Source organism: Pelophylax lessonae, assembly GCF_965119305.1.
Source record: "Pelophylax lessonae genome assembly, chromosome: 2".
Taxonomy (NCBI): domain Eukaryota; kingdom Metazoa; phylum Chordata; class Amphibia; order Anura; family Ranidae; genus Pelophylax; species Pelophylax lessonae.
The window spans coordinates 664,723,497-664,747,550 of NC_138769.1; the positions used below are offsets into that span (position 1 = coordinate 664,723,497).

The 24,054-nt window shown below is 45.2% G+C and overlaps 1 protein-coding gene across 1 annotated transcript in view; it reads left to right on the forward strand.

Moving 5' to 3' along the window:
- ALKBH8 (alkB homolog 8, tRNA methyltransferase) overlaps window positions 1-24,054 on the forward strand; it is a 113,004-nt gene that overhangs the window by 53,528 nt on the left and 35,422 nt on the right. Inside the window, exons 6-7 of the mRNA XM_082245351.1 lie at window positions 108-212; window positions 2,394-2,464. Of these exons, the coding sequence (XP_082101477.1) occupies window positions 108-212; window positions 2,394-2,464 (176 nt within the window). The remainder of the gene's footprint in view (window positions 1-107; window positions 213-2,393; window positions 2,465-24,054) is intronic.

Consider the following 24,054-nt stretch of genomic DNA (forward strand, 5'->3'; position numbering starts at 1 on the left):
GCATTTATGTTAAATACTTCTCTTTCTGTCTCGGGCTGCTGTATGTTTCACTTTTTTTTATTGATTATCATCCACAATATATCTATAGAATGTTTCTGTATTTACAGGTCTCCCAGAGTCCTGCAATGCTGTACTGGACAAATGCCTCCAGCAAGGGCTTATAAAACACAAGCCTGACCAACTAACAGTGAACCAGTATGAGCCAGGACAAGGTGAGCTGGTGGGAATCATTTTCTGATGAAGGCACAAAAGCACCGCATCACTATAAGGACCATTTTTTGAAATGTATGTCAAGGCTAGATTAGAAAATAAAACATGCAGTACATCTCCTTTAAGTCCTGTTGTAGGCTGACAGCACCACATTTTTGTGGACTGTGTACTGTCATCCCTGTCCTGTTGTGTTGACTTTTGCTTAACTACTCTACTACTGTCAGATCTCTACAACATAAAGACTAAAGGCCTGTACACACGATACGAAAATCGGAAGGAAAATTTCGTCCGACGAACGATTTGGCGATTTTCGGAATGTTAGTTATTACGAATTTTCGGACGACAAAATCTGGATGTGGAGGCTATAAAAATTTTTATCGTACGTCAACACAGCATCCCATTTTCGTTTAATTAGTACAGTTTTCGTCCGAAAAAAAATCATAAGAGCAAGACTAGGCATGCTCAGAAATAAAAGAACACATACAAAACAATTCAACACATGACATCACTTCTGAAGTTAAATTCTGTCGTACGGGAATTTTCATATGAAAGTAACTTCTTCACTTTCCACATCAGACTAGCATGCAACAAAAAACGGACGAAAGATCGTTCGATAATCTGATCGTGTGTACGGGCCTTAATCATTCTGGTGCCCAAGATAAGAGCTAGGAAGGCTTTTTGGGATAACCTAGGAAGTATGCAGAGGACAAAGGACAGCTCAAAATTTCTAACAAAATCAACATATCTTTTAAAACACTTCCAATGGTATACCTAACAGAACAAAAGGGAGCAAAAACTGTGAGAGAAGTTCACTGTTAGCGTTTGCACATACTTTAAAGGAGGAGTAGGGCCAAAACTATTTTAGCTATACTTCTCCTGTAGGTCACAGGAGGGCAAGTTCATTCTACACTACTGTGACCCATTTTCATCTGGTCCAGGCTCTCGAAAGATCCTTACTTTATAGTCAGGATCCACCCAGATGCCTGAACCGGCAGCTGGATCAGCCTCTTAGCAAGCCACTGGGAGACTGAACCAGCCGCTCCCGCCCCGTGCACAGCCCAGCACTCCAGTGAGAGCTGGAGGAGCAGAGCAGAGATTGATTGATTAGATCGATGCTGCATCCACCTAGGTGAGTATAACTTTTTTTTTTTTCCTGTCTTTTATGTTGGCGCCAAGGTGGACATGCTTAGTAGATACGGGATACCATGCTAAATACACAGTAAATAAAATTTTCTTTTTACTGTGATCAGTAAGATGCTTTGCATTGTCAGCTTAAAAATACCAAATAGTTCAAGCAGAACTTAACTCATAACAACTTGATAAAAATAATGTTCTTTAGCAGGGAGCATGCATTTAACATTAGTAATTTTTGCTACCAAAACTAGTGTGTCCTGTAAATTGCCTCCAGGTGGCTGCCATTTGATGGAAGCCCAGAGCCCCTGAGAAGCAGTAAATCTTTAGGGTGTCAGTAGATCAGCCTCTGGGGCAGTGTATTTCTGGATTTTAAATAGTATAGGCACTTGTTTATTATGTTGTGCACAGCTGTACCTGTAAAAGGGCCCAGCCTGATGTGATCTAGCTTGAATTTTCTAACTTAAGTTCCACTTTAGGTGTAGTCAGAAAGGGTACAATGTAGAAAGAAAAACTTCCATCCATCCAAAATTAACTTCCCCTTTTTGCCCTCACTTTTCCAATATGAAAGCAATTGGTGTCAGCCTTATCAGCAGTGGAAAGAGAACCAAGCAGTTGGTGAAGCAGTTTGATGGTCAGCACTGTAGTCTTTCAGTGTTGGGGGTCCTGTCTTCAAATACCACTAGAGACACCATCTACATGCAGCTAGTCTTTTTATGTGTCATTCTGGGTTTTCTCCTGGTGCTTTCTAGCTTAACTGGTTTCTGACTGATTTTGTTGTGGGGTGTGTGTGATTGGTGTAATCACATTAAGCAGAAAAATCCATCAGGGGGAAGGACTGATTAATTCATTGCTTTTTAGTTCTTTGATTATTTGCTAAGACCTGGCTGTAGAAATTATTAAATTTGGGTGGAAAGGGGGAGGATGTGTGTTGACAACTTTTTCTTTGAAAGTACAATAAAACATATTGTCTACAAGTTTTTTTTTTTTTTTTTTTTAGTTTTTTTTTACCCAGCAGTGAAAAATACTAATGTGTTCCTACTGTTTCCCAGGTATTCCCCCACACATTGATACACATTCAGCATTTGAAGATGAGATTGTGTCTTTGAGCTTAGGAGCAGAGGTAAGTAGTGTTTTTTTATATTTTTTCCTAATAGTCCTTAACCACTTAAGAACCGGGCCTATTTCTGACACTTGTTGTTTACAAGTTAAAATCAGTATTTTTCTCTTACGTCCTCCGACAGTCGCCGCCTCTTCATATTCGTCACATATGGGGGTATTAGACTTTGCTCCGAAGGAGTAGCTAGGCAACAGAATATGTTAACAATAAAGCTTTTAACATATCCCACCCTCAAGGGGTGGTCCCCTCAGTCAATACCCTCCTACTTCCTGCAACCATATCTCAGTTTTAATGTCTAGCTTGTCAGGAGTGGCTGGCTTTTTCTGTGCTGGGGCTTTCTGCCCCAGACTCTTTCTTCTTTTTAAAATTTTGTTTGAGTTTTCTCTCTACCTTTACTTAGCTGTTATTTTTGTCAGCATTAGTTAGTTCTTCGGATGAAGAGGATCATGCAGACTGGGTCTCGGGCTGATCCCCCTGATCGCAGGTCGTGGGTCAGTGGCTTCCCGGTCTGCCATCGAGCGTTCAGCCAGGTAACGCTCCTGGCACAGTGAACGACCCATCCCTGTTCGGTGCAGGGATGATTGGTGAGGTGGCTACCTCACTGGACGCTGTGCGGTTTCTTAACCCCCATTTTGTGCGTCTTGAATGCGACTCTCCCTGCCTCATGTGCAGCGGCTTGTTCGCCTGTGCGGGTCCCCCACGCCATGTGAGGTAAGTGTATTTATGTGGGGATCTGTCTGTCTGGGGGGGTGTCAGTCTGGGACTGTGTAACCTGCCTTTAATCACACTGCTTGTCTCCCTATCTCTCGGCTGCATGCTGTGGGCTGCAAGGGGGGGGGGGGGGGGGGAGATGTGTGACACTGTCTGTGTCAGGCTGATCAGTGTGTGAAGCTGTGTGCTGTGGGGCATGTTTTTTGGCATGTTTGGGCACTATACAGCGATCGCTGCGGCGATCTGACATGTATTCTGATACTGGAATGTAATGTGTGTTTTTTACTGCACTGTGGAGCGGCGGTTTCGGCGCCAAACGGCGCCATTTTGCCTACACCCGCTCTGGCCGCATGTTTTACATGCATGGCGGCCATTTTCTTGTAGCCTCCATAGGCTTACATAGAGCGCCCTGGCAGCATCACTTCCTCTTTCCAGGAACACCGATCGAGGCAGCAGCAGCGGCGAGGGTCTCCTCAGGTTTTACCCTTCTGTTCTTGCTATCCATTGCCTGTGTTCAGTTTGCATATTCCCTGTGGGGGTCTTATTGTGCTTGAGTGTGGTGCGGTGGGCTGCGCTTGCCGCGCTTGCTTAAAAGGGGCAGTTAACCCTTTGTTGTCTGGCATTACAGGGGCAATGGATTCTCAGGAGGGAAAATTTCCTACAGCCTTGGTGGAAAGCCAGGGGACCGCTGTCTCCCCCCCAGGGGGGGATTTGGCCACTATTGTGGCTGGCCTTGCTGCTCAGGTGCAGATGCTGGTGGCTGCTCAATCTACTAAAAGGCCCAGAGTTGCTCTTTCCTCTGATTCTGAGGGTGAAGGTGATAGGGCTGTTATGGCGGGGGCCTCCTTATCGGGGTCCCGCTCCTCTCTTGATCTAATAGGGTCTGAGGTGGAGGCTGAAGTTGAGGGGGTTGATAATTCTCCCCCTGGCTCGCCTGAAGAGCTTGCAATCATGGATGAGTTGATTGCTTCCATAAAGCAAACGCTGCGTTTGCAGGATGAGGTGTGTCCCCCCGCCGCCTTGGCGGCTTATGGGACGCAGAGAAAACGCAGGACGCCGCAGGTTTTTCCCTGCAATGATGATTTTCAGCGCGCTGTTAAGGAACAATGGCGCAATCTACGCAAACCTTTTGCTGTACCAAGTAGATTCAAGCTGCGTTATCCTTTTTCACCTTCCACTGATGAAAGGTGGTGTGTGCCACCCCCAGTGGACCACGCAATTGCGGTTTTAAACAAAGCCACTGCGATTCCTGCAGAGGATTCCCCTGTGTTCCGTGACGCCACGGATAGGAGACTGGAGTCTCTTACCCGTCATACTTATTCTGTTACGGGTTCTATGCTTAAGGCTCTGTTTGCTTCTCTCATGGCGGCCCAGGCGATCGCAAGTTGGACGCAGATGCTTAGGCGCGTCCTAGTGGCCGATTCGGCCTCATCGGCGACCCTGGATATGGTGGATCAAATCCACCAGGGTGTCATGTATCTGTGTGATGCGGACCTGGACCTGGTTCCGTTGGCTGCACGTGTGCACAGTGTGGCGGTGTTGTCTCGCCGCCTGATTTGGTTAAAATGTTGGTCGGTGGACCAGTCTTCACTTGAGACCTTAGCCAATCTACCTTATGATGGGTCTCGCCTTTTTGGGGAGTCCCTGGATGTGTTGATTAAGGGGATCACCGGGGGTAAGAGCACTCTCTTGCCCCATTTTCCCAAAGCTAAGGGGGCTTCTGGGAAGAAGCATGCTAATTTTCGGCCCCCTCAGGGGTCCTTTCGTGCCTTTCGGCCGCACTACAAGGGCAAGCCGTTCAAAGGTCAAGGCTCTCAGAAGAAGCCCTGGTCTGGTAAACAGAAGTCCGGCCAATCCGGATCTGCAGCCCATAACAGTGCGGCCTGAAGGGGCGCCCTCACCCAGTTTTGGGGTGGGGGGACGCTTGCTCGGTTTTCTTCAGCCCTGGTTGGCCCGTGTGCGGGACAGATGGGTTCAGGAAATCGTTCGATCTGGTTACAAGATCGAGTTTCTCTCTCGGCCGGAGAGCAGATTTTTTCCCTCAAATCTTCAACTGTCTCCAGAGCGTTTGCGGGACCTGCACCTGGCGGTGCGGGACCTGAGGGCTCAGGGAGTGGTGGTTCCGGTGCCTCATCGGGACAGATTTCGGGGGTTTTATTCCAATCTGTTCACCGTGCCCAGGAAGGAGGGCAAGGTTCGTCCAATTCTGGACTTGAAGGCTCTGAACCGCTCTGTGCGGGTTCGCAAGTTCCGCATGGAATCCCTGCGGTCGGTGGTGGCTGCCCTGGTTCCGGGGGAATTCATGGCCTCCATCGATTTGAAGGATGCGTACCTTCACATCCCCATTTTCGAAGGTCACCGGAGGTACCTTCGATTCGCCATTGCGGAGGATCACTACCAGTTCGTGGCGTTGCCTTTTGGTCTCGCCTCGGCTCCGCGGGTCTTCACCAAGGTGCTTGCACCGGTTCTGGCACTGTTGAGGGCCCAGGGCATTTCTGTCCTGGGGTATCTAGACGACATCCTGGTTCGGTCTGCGACCAGCCAGGGTCTGGAGGAGGACCTGTCTGTCACGATGCAAACTCTACAGGTGTTTGGTTGGACGATAAATTTTCCAAAGTCGACGCTGAGTCCGTCGGTTCGTCTTCCCTACCTGGGAATGAGTCTGGACTCGGTACAAGCGAAGGTCTTCCTGCAGGAAGACAAACTCAGAACTCTTCAGGAGGAAGTCAGGTCCCTCAGGGACGTTCCGCACTCGTCTTTAAGGACGTGCATGAGATGTCTGGGATTGATGGTCTCGGCCTTCGAGGCGATTCCCTTCGCCCAGTTTCACACGCGGGGTCTCCAAGCGGAGATCCTGTCCAAGTGGGACGGGCGACCTCAATCTCTGGATCTTCAGATCTCGTTGAGTCATCGCACCAGAAGAGACCTTCTGTGGTGGCTCCAGTCCCCGATGGTGTCCGGGGGCAAGTCGTTTCGTCCTATCTCGTGGACGGTGATCACCACGGATGCCAGCCTGTCGGGCTGGGGTGGTGTTCTGGGCGTTCTGTCTGCCCAGGGGACTTGGTCGGAGGGGGAGTCTTCCCTTCCGATCAACATTCTGGAATTACGTGCGATAAATCTCTGTCTTCATCGCTGGACGGACCGGCTGCAGGGCTGCCCGGTTCGGGTGCAGACGGACAATGCCACGGCGGTGGCCTACATCGACCACCAAGGGGGCACCAGGAGTGCCCGGGCGGCTCGAGAAGTGGCCGACATTCTGTCTTGGGCCGAGACTCATGTCCCGGCGATAACGGCAGTTCACATTCCGGGGGTGGAGAACTGGCAGGCGGACTATCTGAGTCGCCAGACCCTGGATCAGGGGGAATGGTCTCTTCACCCGGCTGTCTTCCAGATGTTGTGCGCGAAGTGGGGTCTTCCAGATGTGGACCTGTTCGCGTCTCGTCTCAACAACAAGGTGAGACGGTTCGTGGCAAGGACGCGCGACCCTCGGGCAGACGCGTCGGACGCGTTAGTGGCCCCGTGGCATCAGTACAGGCTGATGTACGCGTTCCCACCGATTCAGTTGCTGTCCAGGTTCCTTCGCAGGTTACTCTCGGAACGCAGCACGGTGATTCTTGTGGCACCGGACTGGCCTCGCCGGTCCTGGTACGCAGACCTCGTGAATCTGGCGGTCGACGCCCCTTGGCGTCTACCTCTTCGAGACGATCTACTGTCTCAGGGACCGATTTACCATCCTGCTTTACAGTCGCTGGCTTTGACGGCCTGGCTGTTGAGACCGAGGTCCTGAAGGAGAACGGTCTCTCTCCAGAGGTCGTTCATACTTTGATCAACGCGAGGAAGTCTTCCTCGGGGAGGGTTTATTACCGTACTTGGAAGGCCTATTTTGCCTGGTGTGAGTCCAGGGGGTTTTCACCCCGCACGTACTCGGTTTCCCGTGTGCTGTCTTTTCTTCAGACGGGTGTTGATCAGCGTTTGGCGCTGGCTACGATAAAGGGTCAGGTGTCTGCGCTGGCCGTTCTGTTTCAACGTCCCGTGGCTTCCAACTCCTTGGTTGGCACTTTTATTCAGGGTGTGCGGCATCTGGTTCCTCCTAGGAGGGATCCTTTGCCCCCTTGGGACTTGAATCTCGTTCTATCTGTGTTACAACGTGCTCCTTTTGAACAGATCAGGGAGATCTCGTTGTCTATGTTGTCCAAAAAGGTCGCCTTTTTGGTGGCGATCACTTCAGCTCGCAGAGTGTCGGAGCTGGCGGCTTTGTCCTGCAAGTCTCCGTACCTGGTTATTCATTTGGATAAGGTGGTCTTGCGACCTAATCCTTCTTTTCTTCCGAAACGAGTTTCGGAATTCCATCTTAATGAGGATATTGTCTTGCCTTCGCTGTGCGCGAAGCCTAAACATCCAAAGGAGGTGAGGTTGCATTCTCTGGATGTTGTTCGGGCGATAAGGGTTTACCTTAAATCGACTGAGTCTTTTCGTAAGGCTGACTCCTTGTTTGTTCTTCCAGAGGGTCCTCGGAAGGGCATGGCGGCTTCGGCCTCTACCATCGCCAAATGGATCAGGCAGACCATTGAACAGGCCTATGCTTTGCAGGGTAAGGCTCCTCCTGTCCCTGTGAAGGCGCACTCTACTAGATCTTTGAGTACGTCTTGGGCCTGTCGTCATGGGGCTTCTGTAGCCCAGGTGTGTAAGGCGACGACCTGGTCGACCGTGCACACTTTCACAAAATTCTACAAAGTAGATGTTCAGGCATCGGCGGATGCTTCCTTTGGCCGCAAGGTTCTTAGTGCGGCTGTTCCATAGGGTCCCTTGTTGGGGACTCCTGGCTGTTGGGATAGTTTTTTTGTATCCCCTGGTTTTTTGTCTTTTCCTGGGTTGTTGCTCCTGTTGAGCACTTGTTTTTTTGCTGTTGCCCAGCTGGTTTCCTTCCTTTGGTAAGGTTCCTTTCTTTGATGCGGAGACTGCGTTGCCTTTTCGGCGCGGATGCGTTTCCCACCCCTCATGTTTGCACTGCTTTGGGACGTCCCCATATGTGACGAATATGAAGAGGCGGCGACTGTCGGAGGACGTAAGAGAAAACGGAATTTTTGTAAAATCTTACCTGTAAAATTCCTTTCTCTGAGTCCTCCGACAGTCGCCGCCCCCGCCCCTCTTTTGGGGTTTGGTTGTATACTCTACTGCTATTCCACTAAAACTGAGATATGGTTGCAGGAAGTAGGAGGGTATTGACTGAGGGGACCACCCCTTGAGGGTGGGATATGTTAAAAGCTTTATTGTTAACATATTCTGTTGCCTAGCTACTCCTTCGGAGCAAAGTCTAATACCCCCATATGTGCCGAATATGAAGAGGCGGCGACTGTCGGAGGACTCAGAGAAAGGAATTTTACAGGTAAGATTTTACAAAAATTCAGTTTTTGCTAGAAAATTCTCTAGAACCCCCAAACATTAAAATATATATTTTAGCAGAGACCCTAGAGAATAAAATGGAGATCGTTGCAATACTTTGTCACTGCGTATTTGCGCAGCGGTCTTAGAAATGCAATTTTTGGGGAAAAAATACACTTTTTTGAATAAAAGAAAAAAAAACAGAAAACAGTAAAGTTTCTTTTTCTATAATGTGAATGATAATGTTACGCAGAGCAAATAGATGCCCAACATGGCATGCTTCAAAATTGCGTGCGCTTGTGGAATGGCGACAAACATTGGTACTTAAAAATCCCCATAGGCGACGCTTTAAAAATGTCTACAGGTAACCAGTTTAGAGTTACAGAGGAGGTCTAGGGCTATAATTGTTGCTCTCGCTCTAGCGATCGAGAAGACATCGCACATGTGTGGTTTGAACACCGTTTGCATATGTGGGCGCGACTTACGTATGCGTTCGCTTCTGCGCAGGAGCTCGGAGGGACAGGGCAATTTTAATTTTGTTTTTCATATTTATTTTTTGTTTTTGATCACTTTTATTTCTATTACAAGGAATTGACCTCTCCCCGCTGCCCATAAAAGTGATCCCACAGCGAATCCGCCGCTGGGACCACTTTTATGTGAAACCGGTCCTGGAAGGGGTTGAAGTGAAACTTCGCCCGTTTTAAGCTCCAACCCTCCTCCGGGAGTTTTTGTTTTTTCAGTAAAAGCCTCGGCTCCTCCCCTCAATGCGCGTCATTCACCTAGACGAATGACATGCACAGTGCTCGCTGGGCCTCCTTGGATATGCACATCACAAATCCCAGGGGGCCTTTAGTCTCTCAGTATGTTGGAAGCTGGTGGACCTAGCAGCACATCATCGTGAGGCCCTGCCGGCTTTCCCATCAGTCAGGCTTGGAGTTCCCAATTAACTAAAAGGACGCTGGTGAGTTCTCTCGTAGTTCATTGATTTTTCCTGCAATTCAGTAACTGTGCTAATGGGTTCAGTTGGCAATGCCTTGCAATGATGTGCCTCTAGGCATCACATTGATGTCACAAGCAAGATAGCAGCGTGGGACCCAGCGGTGTCTGTTGGCTAAAAGATGTAATCGGGACAACGCTCGATCCGGTGGCTGGGCGAGTATCCAAACTGTGCTTACAACACCACCAGGTAAGCAGAGGCAGAGAAAAAAAAATTTTGTGGGGGGGGGGGTTGTGTAAGCTCTAGAAAGAACAATCCTAGTCTAAAACCAAGGTTTTGATTTTAAATCCGATGCTTTAGAAATCACTAATTCAACCATTTAACTATTATCTTCTTTTCTCTGTAACTGAAGAGCAACTAATATTAGGAACTGAATCCAACTGAATCCTGACAGCACAGCTAACATATTGCAAAACATTAATGCTGAATTCTAGGTATGCCTTTATTTTGCATACACTGTATAAAAAGAGGGCACACCAGCTTTGTATATCACCCAAGTGGTGTTTATTGACACAAAAAAGGAAAAGAAATAAACTCCCAAACAAAAATGTCATAAAAGCATTTCCAGTCCACAATGAAAAAAAAAACCAGGTCACCGGGACCATGCCCAGCACGCCGGAGGGCCTTCCAGATGGCTGACCCGTTTTGAGGGGAGATCCCCTCTTCTGTAGAAGTCTGTGCATATACCCGGAGCCATAGAGATTCACTGCCGCCACATCACTTTCGAGCGCAGGAGAATTTGTTTCTTTATTTTGCATAGTTACATTGGTTCAGCTTGGATCAGTTTAAGTATGTATGTGTCCTACCTGTAAGATCCCCACGGAAGCCCGAAAATCACTCTAATAAGCACTGCTGCTACAGTGATTGGCGCCAGCTTCCCGTGTCCTGCCCTTCACAGAGAGCACAGGATGTCGCTCATGCGGCAATGGCGTCATTCAGAGAAGATTTTGCATTTTCTTAATGAATGCAAAGTATTCTTTGGGCTGGACGAGGTGGAGCATTTGGGGTCCTAATGCTTAGAGTTCCACTTAAGGTTATTGAGAGTCCATGGTAATCATATGTCGGTGCCCACCCACACCATGGACACCTGTGATTTTCTGAGGAGTTGTGGCCAAACCGCATCTATTTTTTTTTTTTCAATAGCTATACCTACAAGAAAGAAACACACACACGACATAAACAGAAACGCTACCAAAAGTTGTTTTTGACAGAGTGTTTTATTATTTTTAACTGCCTTGGGCCTATATAATGTGGCCATTGTAGATAAAAATAATAGTGGTGCTTTACTTCATAGCTTAACTCTAGGTATACTTTTGCTTTAAATAATTTGTTCGGGCCGTGCTGGCCCAAAGGAACTGTTTCCTTTATCAATAGATGCGCCGTCGGGCTATATGTAGCACTGGGTTCTGGCAGCAGTATGGAAACATAGAAAAGTGACGGCAGATCTATGTTTGTATAGATCTAGGTTTGTCCCAAGCATGTGTGAAGCCATTTACTTTTGACTGGCTCACTACCTGTTCTGGAAGTCTATTCCAAGCATCATCTACCTTTTCAGTAAAATAAAGGCTCAGCTTGACTCAAGTTTGTGCTGACGGAACAAAGTCAAGTCAGACTGAGCCCTTCTCAGCCATTCACATGGAAGCCTTGTTCTTTATCAACAAACACAAGGCTTTCTCTGATTGGCTGAGGTGGAGATTGTGACATCATCCATCCACCTCTCTGCTACATATAGTGCTGACAGCAGGCACATCAGTTAGTAAAGGAAATAGCTTGTCTGGGCCAGCTTGGCCCAAGCAAACTATTTAACCGCTTGCCGACTGCCTAACGACGATTTACATTGGCAGTCAGCCCCTCACAGGCAAAGCGACGTAGGTCTACGTCGCTAGCCTGTGAGGCTCTGGGGAGCGCGCGCGCGCCGCCGGATGCGTGCTCCCGCGCGGTCACGGACCCCCCCGCACGTGTGCCCGGCGGACCCGATGTCTGCCGGGCACTCGCGACCCTCCGTTACTGCGGGGAAAAAGGCAGGTGTAAACAAAGCCGCCTGTCATTCTCCCCTGTGTAAGAATAGTGATCATACGGTTCTACTATGTAGGACCATTGATCACTGTTCTTACACACACAGCCACAACCAATCACAGTTAGAAACACGCCCCTAGGGACACACTTAACCCCTCCCTCTCAAAAAAAAGTTAACCCCTTCACTGCCAGTGTCATTTTTACAGTAACAGTGCATATGTATAGCACTGATTACTGTAGTAATGTCACTGGTAACCCCAAAAGTGTCAAAAATGTCAGTCAAGGGTCTGATCTGTCCGCTGCAAAAAATCGCAGATCGCCGCCATTACGCGTTAAAAAGAAAAACAACAAAAATGACAAAAAATCTTTCCCTTAAACGCGATAACTTTTGCGCAAACCAATCAAAATACACTTTTTGCAATTTTTTTTTCCACCAAAAATATGTAGCAAAAACAAATTGGCCTAAAATGTTAAAAAATTTAGATTTTTACATTTTTTTTTGGGGGGGAATTTCATATAAAAAAAAATGTGAAAAATATTGTTATTTTTGAAAAATTGACGCTTTTTTTTTGTTTATAGCGCATGATCAAAAAATCGCACAGGTGATTAAATACCACCAAAAGAAAGCTCTGTTTGTGGGGAAAAAAAGGACGTCAAATTTGTTTAGGTACAGTGTCGCACGTCTGCGCAATTTTCCGTTAAAGTCACGCAGTGCCGAATCGCAAAATAGGCCCTGGTCAGGAAGGGGGTAAAATCTTCCGGGGCTTAAGTGGTTAAAATAAAGGTAAGCTGGGAGTTGAGCTTTAAATCAAGCTTCAGACTAAAGCTTAGCATACTCTGAAAGCCAATAGAAAAGTCCTTTTTTCACACAAAAAGAGACAATAGGGAGTTTATTTTTGGAACTTAACTTTTCAATGGCAGTTTTATTTAGCATTCAGATTAGCACTTGTTTTTTCCTGTGGTGTAGCCATATATGTCTTACAGCTTGTTTTGGGTTTGTTTATTTCTTCCCTTTCTGTACGGTTTGTACCGGAGCATGCAAAGTGTTTAATCGACAACAAGATTTTCTTCTCACTGTGGTCTTTCTCATTCTGATCTCAGTTTAAAGTTTAAATCGATTTTTCTGCTCCACTGGTGGCATTGTTTATTGTCAGCTCGTGAAGCTGAAATGAATGCTGCCTTTGCCAGCTCATTTCAATAATTGGGGAATGATACGTCTCTAAAAACCTCAGAAAAGCAGCAAAGATAAATACCATTTCCTCATTTCACACAATTTAATATAGGACACATTAATTAACTTCCATCAGAAAGAAAATGAGAAGTTGTAATTAGCAGAACTTCACTTTGTTGAGGAAAGTTTAATATGTGCGTGTCTCTTAACACTTTGGAGGCTGAAATTCTGTTCTCAGACAAAATAGCCATTGCATTTTGCTCTGTTAAAGGATCAGTTCACCTTATCTTTCACCGTATTTAGGTGTAATGTAATATATTACAATACAGCACCTGCCTGCACTTCCCAATTTCCCCCGTGATAGTGGGCAGGGGATGTTCTCCCCGTACCTGATGTCACTATTTAAAAACAGAGCAGCAGTATAGGGCTCCGCCCTCACGGCCGCCTCATTCATTCACAAACTTCTATGAATAATTGAACTGCAAGTACCGTCAGCCACTGTGGCAGACTGCTTGGAATTCTTAATGAACTACGTGAGCGCTCTCATAGTTCATTGATTTTTCCTGCAATTTAGTAACTATCTGCCCATATGGGAGGTACAGGCAGGTAGCTGACTGAGAGTCTGCAGGATCCTGGAAATGCCTTACAGGTTGCAGTGTAAAAAAAAAAATAAGTGCAGAATTTTTTTACCTGAAAAAAGATATTCATTTATTTATTTTTTTTAAAAGGTGAACTTCTCATTTAAATCAACACAGAATGATTCAGGAAGATGCCTGAAAAAGTAAATCACCCTCTCTTTTATTATTCTGGCACCTAAGTTTCCAGCTTTGCGCAATTACTACAGCTGTGATTATGGTATCTTGTACTTCCTTTCATTCTATTGTACCTTACATCAAATAACAGACAAACATTTGTTATTCTCTTCAAAAGTTTTTATGATCCAGGCACCCCGGCCAAACCACATAGCTAGATTTGAAAACAACTGGAAACCGCGCAAATAATGCACAAAATTAAATTAAGCTGCAACTACTAATAGAACATATCCCTTCTAATTAAGTGTAAATTAAAGTGTTGAACTAAGAACCAAAAAAATTATAAATTCCCCATAATTCATTAGACATGAGAACATTTATGTAAGGTACAAAAACTCATTTAAACATTAATTAAAGTAAAGAAAATGCCCATATAAAATCCCAGAACCAAGAAGAGTCCCAAATGAAGCGTGCATCATTTCAAAATCTTTGTCATTTTCCAAAGTGTGCCAGTGGCATTCACCAACAGCCAAGAAATGGTTAAGGTCAGGGCTTACCAAACCACAGTGACCCCCCCCCCCCCCTATTCAGAGTGGTTAACATGAGCTCAAAGACCTTAACCAGCAGCATTGACACCTCTCCCTCATGGAATTCCAACATAGACATCTATACCCAGCACTGAGGTACCTCCTCCAGCTCTCTATTGGCTCAAACCCATGTGGGATAAACACTCCTCATGGTGTAGTACATTAAAATATGATTTTTTTTAAGTTAAATAATAATAATCAGATCGCAGTTCTGGTTCAATTCCGGTACGTGATGACGTCACAAGGAGGCCACGCCCATTTAGATAGATTGGTGAATTACTTCATTACACTTTAGTAGTGCAGTTTGGTCACCAGCCCACCCTACTTCATGATGGACAGTGAGCTTATCGAGGAGATCTGTTTAAAGTACATTTGATCATTTTTATTAATACATACCTGAATAATTGTTCTGGGTCAGTTATTTAGAAAACTTGGAAGTCTGAGGATTTGCTAATCAAGAGTTCTACATTCTTGTTCCAGGCAGGTGAATTAAAAAGTTTGAGAGCCTCTTGGTTATCCTCCCCATACGTGTTCTCCACTTGTGTGGACGATCTCCCTGACTCTGCCAGTAGTGATGCTGTCCTGTGGTGGAAAATGTAACTGAATTACCGATTGTGTTGAATCATTAACATTCCTCAGGTATGGCAGCTATATTTATTGTTCTTATCAGTTGGTATGGGCCTTAGCTAGTACCAGTATGACCAAAACCCGGAGCGCTCTGAGTATTGAGGTATGGGGAGTAGGTCATCTGGGAAAGCATGTGGGGCCCGCCGCCTTCTGATTCGAATGGGTTGAACTAGCCTAACCAGTTTGAAGGGAGCAGGAAAGCCGGTCTGGAGGGTGAGCCCGGTGGAACTGCTCCTGGATGTAATGGGCTGAGGAACAGGATGGCGAGGGGAGGGCTTTCTCTCCTGGGTTTTGATCTGGCTTTTGTGGCGAGCCTGTCCCCAGTTGTTGGTAAGCTCTCTCTAAGCTGTCCAGGTTCTGATGTCTGCTGGTGGGGATAGGCTACACTCGGTCTGGCCGGGGGCTGAGATTGAAAAAGCCCGTAGTGTAAGTGCCCCTGGGGTGGCAGCCCAGGGGTGCCTTAATTTCTCACTGGTGAGGGGCAGCTCGCTGTGAGTTCTTTTGGCACCTTGGTCACTGCACTATGCACACCTTTTTCAAACCTGCCTCTTGGGACAGGCCTTTTGGCTTGCACCAGAGGAATTTTTTATTCCGGCTGGAAGGCCTGCCTTGGTTCCTCACATGGCACCATTGCACTTTCCCCACTTCCCCTTCCCCACTTCTATGTTTTGTTTGTCTTTTTCTTTGGAGTCCGTCACCTGCACTGTCACCTTTGTTTTCTTTATTTGCACAGACTGGAGTGTGTGGGTCCTCGGGCCCAGCCTTAAGTCTTGGGAGGGGGTGGATATGGCCTTTTGGCTTAGTTCGCCCTCTCCCATGGGGTCTCCCTTCGGGGGAGCCCTACTTAGTACTCGGTGGGGGCTGTTTCGGCAGTCCCCCTGAAGAACGGGGTCGGTCTGGTTTCGGCCAGACAGACCATGAGTACCTTATGTCCCTGTCAGGAGTCTTGCGCCCCGGGGGATTGAGGTTTCGGGTCCTACCTCTTCGGAGGGAAGACCATACGTTGTCGCACACCCTGTGCTTTTTTGTGTTACTCACTTTGTGTGTGTGCACTTTTTTATGCACCGGGTGGAGTCTTTTGAGTGTGTTGCACACGCTACGGGCTTTAAAAAAAAAAAAGCTATATTTATTCATATTTGGGCCTACCTTGAACATCTTGGGAGGGGGTGGATATGGCCTTCTGGCTTAGTTCGCCCTCTCTCATAGGGTCCCCCTTCGGGGGAGCCCCACCTAGTACTTGGGGAGGGCTGTTTGTACAGTCCCCCTAGAGAACGGGGTTTGCCTGGTTTCAGCCAGGCAGACCATTTGGAAGTACCTCAGTCCCTGTCAGGAGTCTTGCGCCCCGGGGGATCAAGGTCAGGTTCCAACCTCTTCGGAGGCCAGACCATTTCGCACACCCTGTGCAGTTTTTGTGTTCTTCACGTTTGCGTGTGTGCACTTTTTATGCACCGGGTGTAAGTTTTTTGAGTGTGTTCACACACCACGGGCTTTAAAAAAAAAGATAAAAAGCTATATTTATTCATACTTGTGACCGTTGCTTTAACCATTTCGCTGCTAGGTTCAAACTTTTATACAGACCTGACAGCGGGGGGTTTTCACACAGAATTCCCGGATTGTGTGTAAAACTGATAGGCAGTCTGCTGCCTGTAAGGTTGACGCATTCGGGCGGTACCGGGACCATACCCCATCCCAACTCCCCCCCCCTACTTGCGAGCACGGTGCTGGTGGGTAGAGGGAAGAGTGACTCTCCATCTTGGTCTGACCAGAAAACTTTTTGTCCCCTATGTGATAAAAAAAATAAATAAAATTAAAAGGTGAGCAAAAAAATATAATATGTCCACATGTATGAATATAAACGCACATGTCGGGGGTGTCTACACTTGAAAACATTGATTGCAATACACATTACATATCGCCACGAATGCCGGAATTAGAGCAATAATTCTAGCACCAGACCTTCAGAACAGTAAACTGATGACCTATAGAGGACCTTTGAAGCTCCTATCTTTGTTTGGCCTAAATTTCACTTTTTTCACTTTCACTTTTTTTTCAATTTACTAGTATGTTTTTTCTACTGAACTTTTGTGTTTCCTATACCTTTGTGCTAATAAAGTGACATAAAATATGCTCTGGGGTGTCTGCTTCCAGAAAAAATATAACGTTGTCGTTTGGGGGTTCTGTGTAATTTTCAGGCTTAAAATGATGTGTGCATAAAATGCAGAAATCGCTCAGGCAGCAAAAAGGTTAAAGCGGTAGTTAACCTGCAGCTGCTGGAAAAAAAAAAATTTTTCCCTGCAAAGCAATGTCATAATATGCTATTATGTATTGCATACTAGCACATTGAAACAGACTTACCTTAGAACTAAACCCTCCAGCACCGCAATGTCATCGCTGAGTTGGCTGGCATCTTCCCCCAGGCTTCCTTCAGGGTTTGCGGCCTCTGGCTACATGAGTGGCCAGGGGCACGATGACGTCACTGTGAGCCGGACCTTCAGAGCGAATGTGCCGGTGATATCACCGGCTGCATGCACTCTGAATATCTCCTAAACTGTACAAGATTAGGAGATATTCACAGTGCATACAGGTAAACCTTATTATAGGCTTACCTGTAGGTACAAGTGATGTAACAGAGTTTACTACCACTATAACAGGTGCACTTTTGCACTACTACATTAAATTACTACACAATTCCTGAGAGGTTTAAAAATGCTTTGCTTACTGATTGAGAGCAGTCCTGCCGAGGTCGGCAACCATTGTCCCATTCTGTAAGCAGAAACCCATCAGAGAAGCTTCTGCTTAACACTGACCTGTGGGAATTGATCAAAATTCAATTAGTCCAGTGTTGTGTTTGTGGTGCCATTCATTGTTATTTTCCACCAAACGTGGTAAGGAAGACATGGTTTTGCACATTAAAAAAATCTGTAGTTTGCAAAAAAAAAAAAACATGTAAAGCTCAAAGAGATGCTTAAGTTTGTTTGCTGAGTTTGTCACATGTAGGGGAGCCCATTAAAATGAATGGCCTGCCCTATGTGTGAGGAGCAACAATGCGTGAAAATGCCGATATGTACTTAACAAAAATATTGTAAGTGAAAAAGAAAACCATAACTGCACAAGTCTTAGTTGTGTGTCATAAACAATTGGCATCAATTTTACTGTTTTTAACCTTTTTTTTTTTTTTTTCACCTTTTTTTATTTTGTTGTTGTTCCCAACTCTAGGGATCTTCTGCAGCCCCTTTCAGCCACTTCATGTCTTGTTTCTGTAGGCTGACTTCATGATAGTGACAGCAGTGGATCATGCCTGCCCAATGTTTGTCGGCACTACAACTTGTAGCCTCCACTAGGGATGGTGCCCCTAGCGGTACAAGCATTTACAGGCAGTATGTGCCCGGGGATGAATGCCAGGAATGCAGACTTCTTACATTCTGGGCATTTGTCCCTGGGCACATACTGTCCTAAACGTTCAAACTGCTAGGTCCACCATTCAGCCCCATCCAGCGGCAGTAGCTGTCAGCCTCTCATACAGTGTAACAGGCTGCCGACAGTAGGGTTGGATGGCACTCATGTGCCCTCTGCCCCCAGCTAAACGCCAGAGTCTCGTGCAGTGAAACTAAATGCCCAGTGTATGAGGCCTAAATCTGCTTTGTTGTTTTAAAACCTTATGAGGCTGTAATAAGAAGTGAAACACTTCTGTGTATAGCAGATATCATTCTATTTATTATATCTAGTGCAGAATCATCCGAAGCTTTCTGCTGATTGGAAATGGGTGCGGTGAGCTGCGTTGTAGAGATTTAAAACATTTATCTCAGGTTTTGCTGTCCCTCAATGTCAGAAAGTGGAACATCAAACAGACGGACTGATATGTAAAGTTTATTAGGCCCACTATACTGGCAGATATAATATTCTGCTAATTGTATGTGGTAATACCTGTAATGGCACTTTTCCTTATATTAGTTCCATTTTTTGTGCCTTTTAGTTTTTATTTTTCTCCACATTTTACATACAGGCCAAGTTGTGCAGCAAAAGTGACAGTTACAGCTGCATTTTATTTATATTTTTTAAAAATTTCTTCCAAAAGAATGTACTAACTATTAAAAAAATAAATATATATAGCTGGAGTTGGGCTTTAATTTGCTTGTCCTCTGTTTAACTACCTTCCTACTGGGCCAATTCTGGCATTTCTCTCCTCCTTGTAAAAACCATCATTTTTTTTTCCTAGAAAATTACTCGGAACCCACTAAAATTATATATATTTTTAAGCAGAGAAAAAAATGGTGGGTATTACAATTTTTTAATTCCAAAAAAGCACAGTATTTGACCAGTTTTTTTGGTAAAACATTAAGGATGATGTTACACTTTGTTGATAGATACCTAACATGTTACGCTTTAAAGTTGCACATGTTCGTGGAATGGCGCCAAACGACTGTACTTAAAAATCTCCTTAGGCAACACTTTAATTTTTTTTAAAGGTTACCAGTTAAGAGTTACAGAGGAGATCTAGTGCTGGAAATATTGCTCTCGTTAAAATCTTTGCGGTGATACCTCATATGTATGGTGCGAACACTGTTTCCATATGCGGGCATGACCTATGTATGCGTTTGCTTCTGCATGCAAGCACGAGGGGACAGGGACGCTTATGGCCTCATTCACAATATGGTACAGAGATGTCAGTTTTTCTCTATGGGCCCTGTCTACACCACAACATTGGTATCACTTGCAGATTTTTTTCTGCACGGGAAAAACACTGACAAAATATCATTGGTGTGAATAGGATATGAAAACTGATGTGAAACTGATGATGGTTTTCCGATCGCTTCCCATTATCCTTCATGCACGTATTGTGTGAATGAGCCTTTAACCACTTCTGGACCGGAAAGGATTTGCCCCCTTAATGACCAGGCCATATTTTGTGATTCGGCACTGCGTTATTTTAACGGACAATTGCGCGGTTGTGTGACGCTGTACCTAAATAAAATTGATGTCCTTTTTTTCCCCACAAATAGAGCTTTCTTTTGGTGGTATTTGATCACCTGTGCAATTTTTTTTTTTTTTTTTGCGCTATAAGCGACAATTCTGAAAAAAATAAAACAATATTTTCCACATTCTGCTATATAACATTTCCAAAAAATAAACATTTTTTAACATTTTAGGCTAATTAGCTTTCTGCTATATATTTTTGGTAAAAAAATCGCAATAAGCGTATTTTGGTTGGTTGTGCGCAAAAGTTATTGTGTCTACTAACTACGGGAAAGATTTTTATTGTTTTTGTAGTAATGGCGGCGATCTGCGATTTTATGCGGGACTGTGACATTGCGGCGGACAGATCTGACCCCTGACTGACATTTTTGACACTTTTGGGGGGACCAGTGACATTACTACAGTAATCAGTGCTAAAAATATGCACTCTTACTGTGATAATGACACTGGCAGGGAAGGGGTTAACAGTGTGGGTGATCAAGGGGATAAATGTGTACCTAGGGGCGTGTTTCTATCTGTGGGGGGGGTGTGGCTTGTGAAATGATCATAGAGAACTGTGATCCTATATAGAAGCTCTGTGACCATTCCAGGGAAAAGAATGGTCAGCTGTGTTTACAACACGCCCAGACGAAGTCTATTGAGACGAAACGTTGGCGACTCCAGACGCAACGTCCACACGCCCCCTGAAATTTAGCCGGCCTTCACCATTTTTGCTACTTGGGACTGTTCGCGGGACGCCGCACCTTCATCCCTTGTTCTAGCGACATTGACAAGCCTGTCTATTTATGATAAATTGTGAGTAATATTTTTTAATAAAGTGGAATTTATTTTTTAAACGGGATTACGCTATGGGCCTCGCTTCCTTTTCTCTTTACATATTCATTTATGTTTGATGAAAAATACTGAGGAGTGCCAATCCCATATTGATCCTTTGTACGCATCTTGAGAGGAGGCATCCATGTAACATCAGATCTTCAGTGATTAAAAGCTGGGAGAGGCTGACTCATTAAGTTGAGCAGCCAATGAAATCTGGTAAGCTGCTTAACATACTCCATCACTGAGGTGTTCCCTTCCTTCACATACCCTTGGTGTCACGGGTTGAATCACTCCTTGGAATATTGTGCACGTGGATTTATGATTTTATTCTCACATCGTCTGTATTGGGACTCATTCATTTGGACACTCTCATACCTACACTTTTTTCTTTTATACACACTATTGTGATTATTATTTTTCTCCATTCATTTGGACACTATTTTTTATTTGTGTGATCATTAATACTTTTAGCGCTACACTTTTATGTTTTATTGTTAATTTGAGTCACTGTTGGTTGATTTTGTGTTGGCTGCTGATATCTATTTATCATTTCAATTTATCATAATAGCGCGGAATTTTTTTATCTATTTGTGTTTACAACAGCTGACCGCCCTTCTCTCTCAGTGGGGAGCAATCACGAGTGTCAGGCAGCAATCGGAGCCGCCTGCCCTGTGCATCAGAGTCCCCGCTGACTAGCGGGAGCGCGCCACGCGCCCGCCCCCTAGCTCCCTGTGCGCGACCGATGTATACTTACGGCGGTTTGCGCAGGAGCGGCTGCCTGCCGCAGTATAACTGCAGGGGGCGGTCTTAAAGTTGTTAAAGATCTCTCTCCTCTACCCTGGAAAGCATGAGATCAAAAAAATAACAAAAAGATCTCTGCTTTCTAGAAAACAAAATGGCACTGTTTACATCTGTAGGAACCAGAAGTAACGTCATGATGTCGCTTCAGGCCTCCCAGGACCTTAGAGATGTTGGATAGCATACCGAGCTCCCTGATCATCACACAGGAGAGCAGGAAAGGCGCTGGTGGGGATGTCCCCTCCCGCTGCCTGTAAAAGCAATCCAGTGGCTAATCAGCTAAGATGGCTTTTTACAAAAAAAGGGCATCGCTGGCTGAAAAAAATAAATACCGGGATGATGCCTGTAGCTGCAGTAAATAACAACTTCAACCTAAGGATGTCCTACAGTCGGGAAGTGTTTAAAGTCCATCCAAACCTCTTGTCTCTCGAAGACTTTCCTGTCCACATAGTGACAACACTGCAGCAATTTTACTGTGGGATGAACAGCAGTATCACATTGTTACAGTAGTAAGTGTAAATTAAAGGATCTACCGACTGGATCAACAGGTAATAAAACTGTTACAGGGGGAATTTAGCTATACAAAGACTGCTGTGTTAATTCTAGTAACAGATTGTATCGTGGATTTTTGTTTTTGCTCAGAGTCCTACTTTATGTTTTATAGTGTGAGCAGGCACACACTGCTTTCTGGCTTTGTTTTTGTAACCGGGGGACATTTTGATTGTATTTTATGTGTTTGCGTTGGAAGTGTCTTTGGTGTTCCTGCTAGAGGAGAAGGTTCACGAACGCATGATGTGGGCATAATAAAATTTACATTGCCTGCCACAAAGCTGACGGGGAACAAAATGAACTTGGGGAGGAGGAGGGTGCAGTCTTTCTCTTAAGCCTTCCAGGGACAAGTGTTCTCTAAGGATCTGTATTGCAGTGAGAGCCTTGACGTCAGCTGCTGGTATGGGCAACCTATGAGCATTTTGGCCCTAGGGGACAGAGAGAAGGAAAAAAAGAGGGCCCTGCGTCAGGGTCCCGCTCTCAATGTGCCCAATGCTGTTTTAATTCCTTTACATTTTTTTGCAAAGGGGAAATATTAATATTTAACAGGCACTTTGTAGAGATTTTTCTGGTAAATTATTTATAGCAGAGTTATTAATGCAGAGGCTGTTTGTGTTGTTTATAATGCCAGAGGCTTTTCGTTTTGTAGTCTGAAAAACTGTAACACTGTTTTTAAGGATGGAATGTATGGAGAATAATCATTCTGATTGAATGCACATACTGGAAAATAATGTATTTTTTGGATGGTGAGTCCGTGAATTGACCAGAACTGTGGAAAAAGCCATTACAATCTGTGTTAGTCCTCTAGGTGTCCTTTTTAAAGTGATTTCTAAAGCTTAGACTTGAAATATGAACAAAGCATATCCCTCTATAATGTGTGTTTGTATCAATTAAGAGCATTAAGTTTTACTTTTGTCTGCTGCTTCCTTCCTCTGCTATCAGCATGAATCACTTCTAACAAGTGTCCTGAAAAAAAGGTGACAGCAAATTGATCCTCGGCTCTGTTTTTGGGTGCTGTGTGAAGGGGGATGTGTCCTTTCCCTCCAATCAGCTCTCAGAGCTCTCCTCACTGAGCTCTGCAGAGTGTAACTTCATCTCTCCGTCCCCTTTTTTATGACAGCTCAGACAAACTGTATAAATTCTGGACTTTGAACTGATGAAGAGAAGACTCTTCTCTGTGTATCACCCTAGGATTTTTACCTCACTGGGTATATGTAAGAGTTTACAATCACTTTTAGGTGCCCATTGTGCCTAGTGGTGTTCAGATTTTCCTTGATTCCGAGGAGAAATTATAGCTACACAATTTTACAGTGCTAACGTTGATATAACAAGGAAATGTATCAGTTAAGGTCAGAAGTACTGGGACTTTGTAAGAAAAACTGGCCAGTTCACTGTCCTTCAGACTTTAGGGGGTGCCAGACTGAAGCCAGTGGTAGTAGAAAATGCCCTGATGTCAGTAGGAATAATCAATCATCATTCATGGTGTCAGTGGGAGGAATAGTGTCCCTTAATTGGTGCCAGAGGGTGGAATTGTGCCCCAGCATTGGTGCCAGTGGGAAGAATAGTGTCCCATCATTGGTGTCAGTGGGAGGAATAGTGTCCCATCATTGGTGTCAGTGGGAGGAATAGTGTCCCATCATTGGTGTCAGTGGGAGGAATAGTGTCCCATCATTGGTGTCAGTGGGAGGAATAGTGTCCCATCATTGGTGTCAGTGGGAGGAATAGTGTCCCATCATTGGGGTCAGTGGAAAGAATCCTGTCCCATCATTGTCAGTGGGAGTAATAATGTCCCATCATTGTTGTCAGTGGGAGTAATAATGTCCCATCATTGTTGTCAGTGGGAGTAATAATGTCCCATCATTGGTGTCATTGGGAGGAATAGTATCCCATCAGTGGTGTCAGTGGGAGGAATAGTGCCCCTTTATTGGTGTCAGAGGGTGGAATTGTGCCCCAGCGTTGGTGCCAGTGGGAGGAATAGTGCCCCATCATTGGTGTCAGTGGGAGGAATAGTGTCCCATCATTGGTGTCAGTGGAAAGAATCCTGTCCCATCATTGTCAGTGGGAGTAATAATGTCCCATCATTGTTGTCAGTGGGAGTAATAATGTCCCATCATTGATGTCATTGGGAGGAATAGTATCCCATCACTGGTGTCAGTGGGAGGAATAGTGCCCCTTCATTGGTGTCAGTGGGCGAAATAGTGGCCTATTGTTGG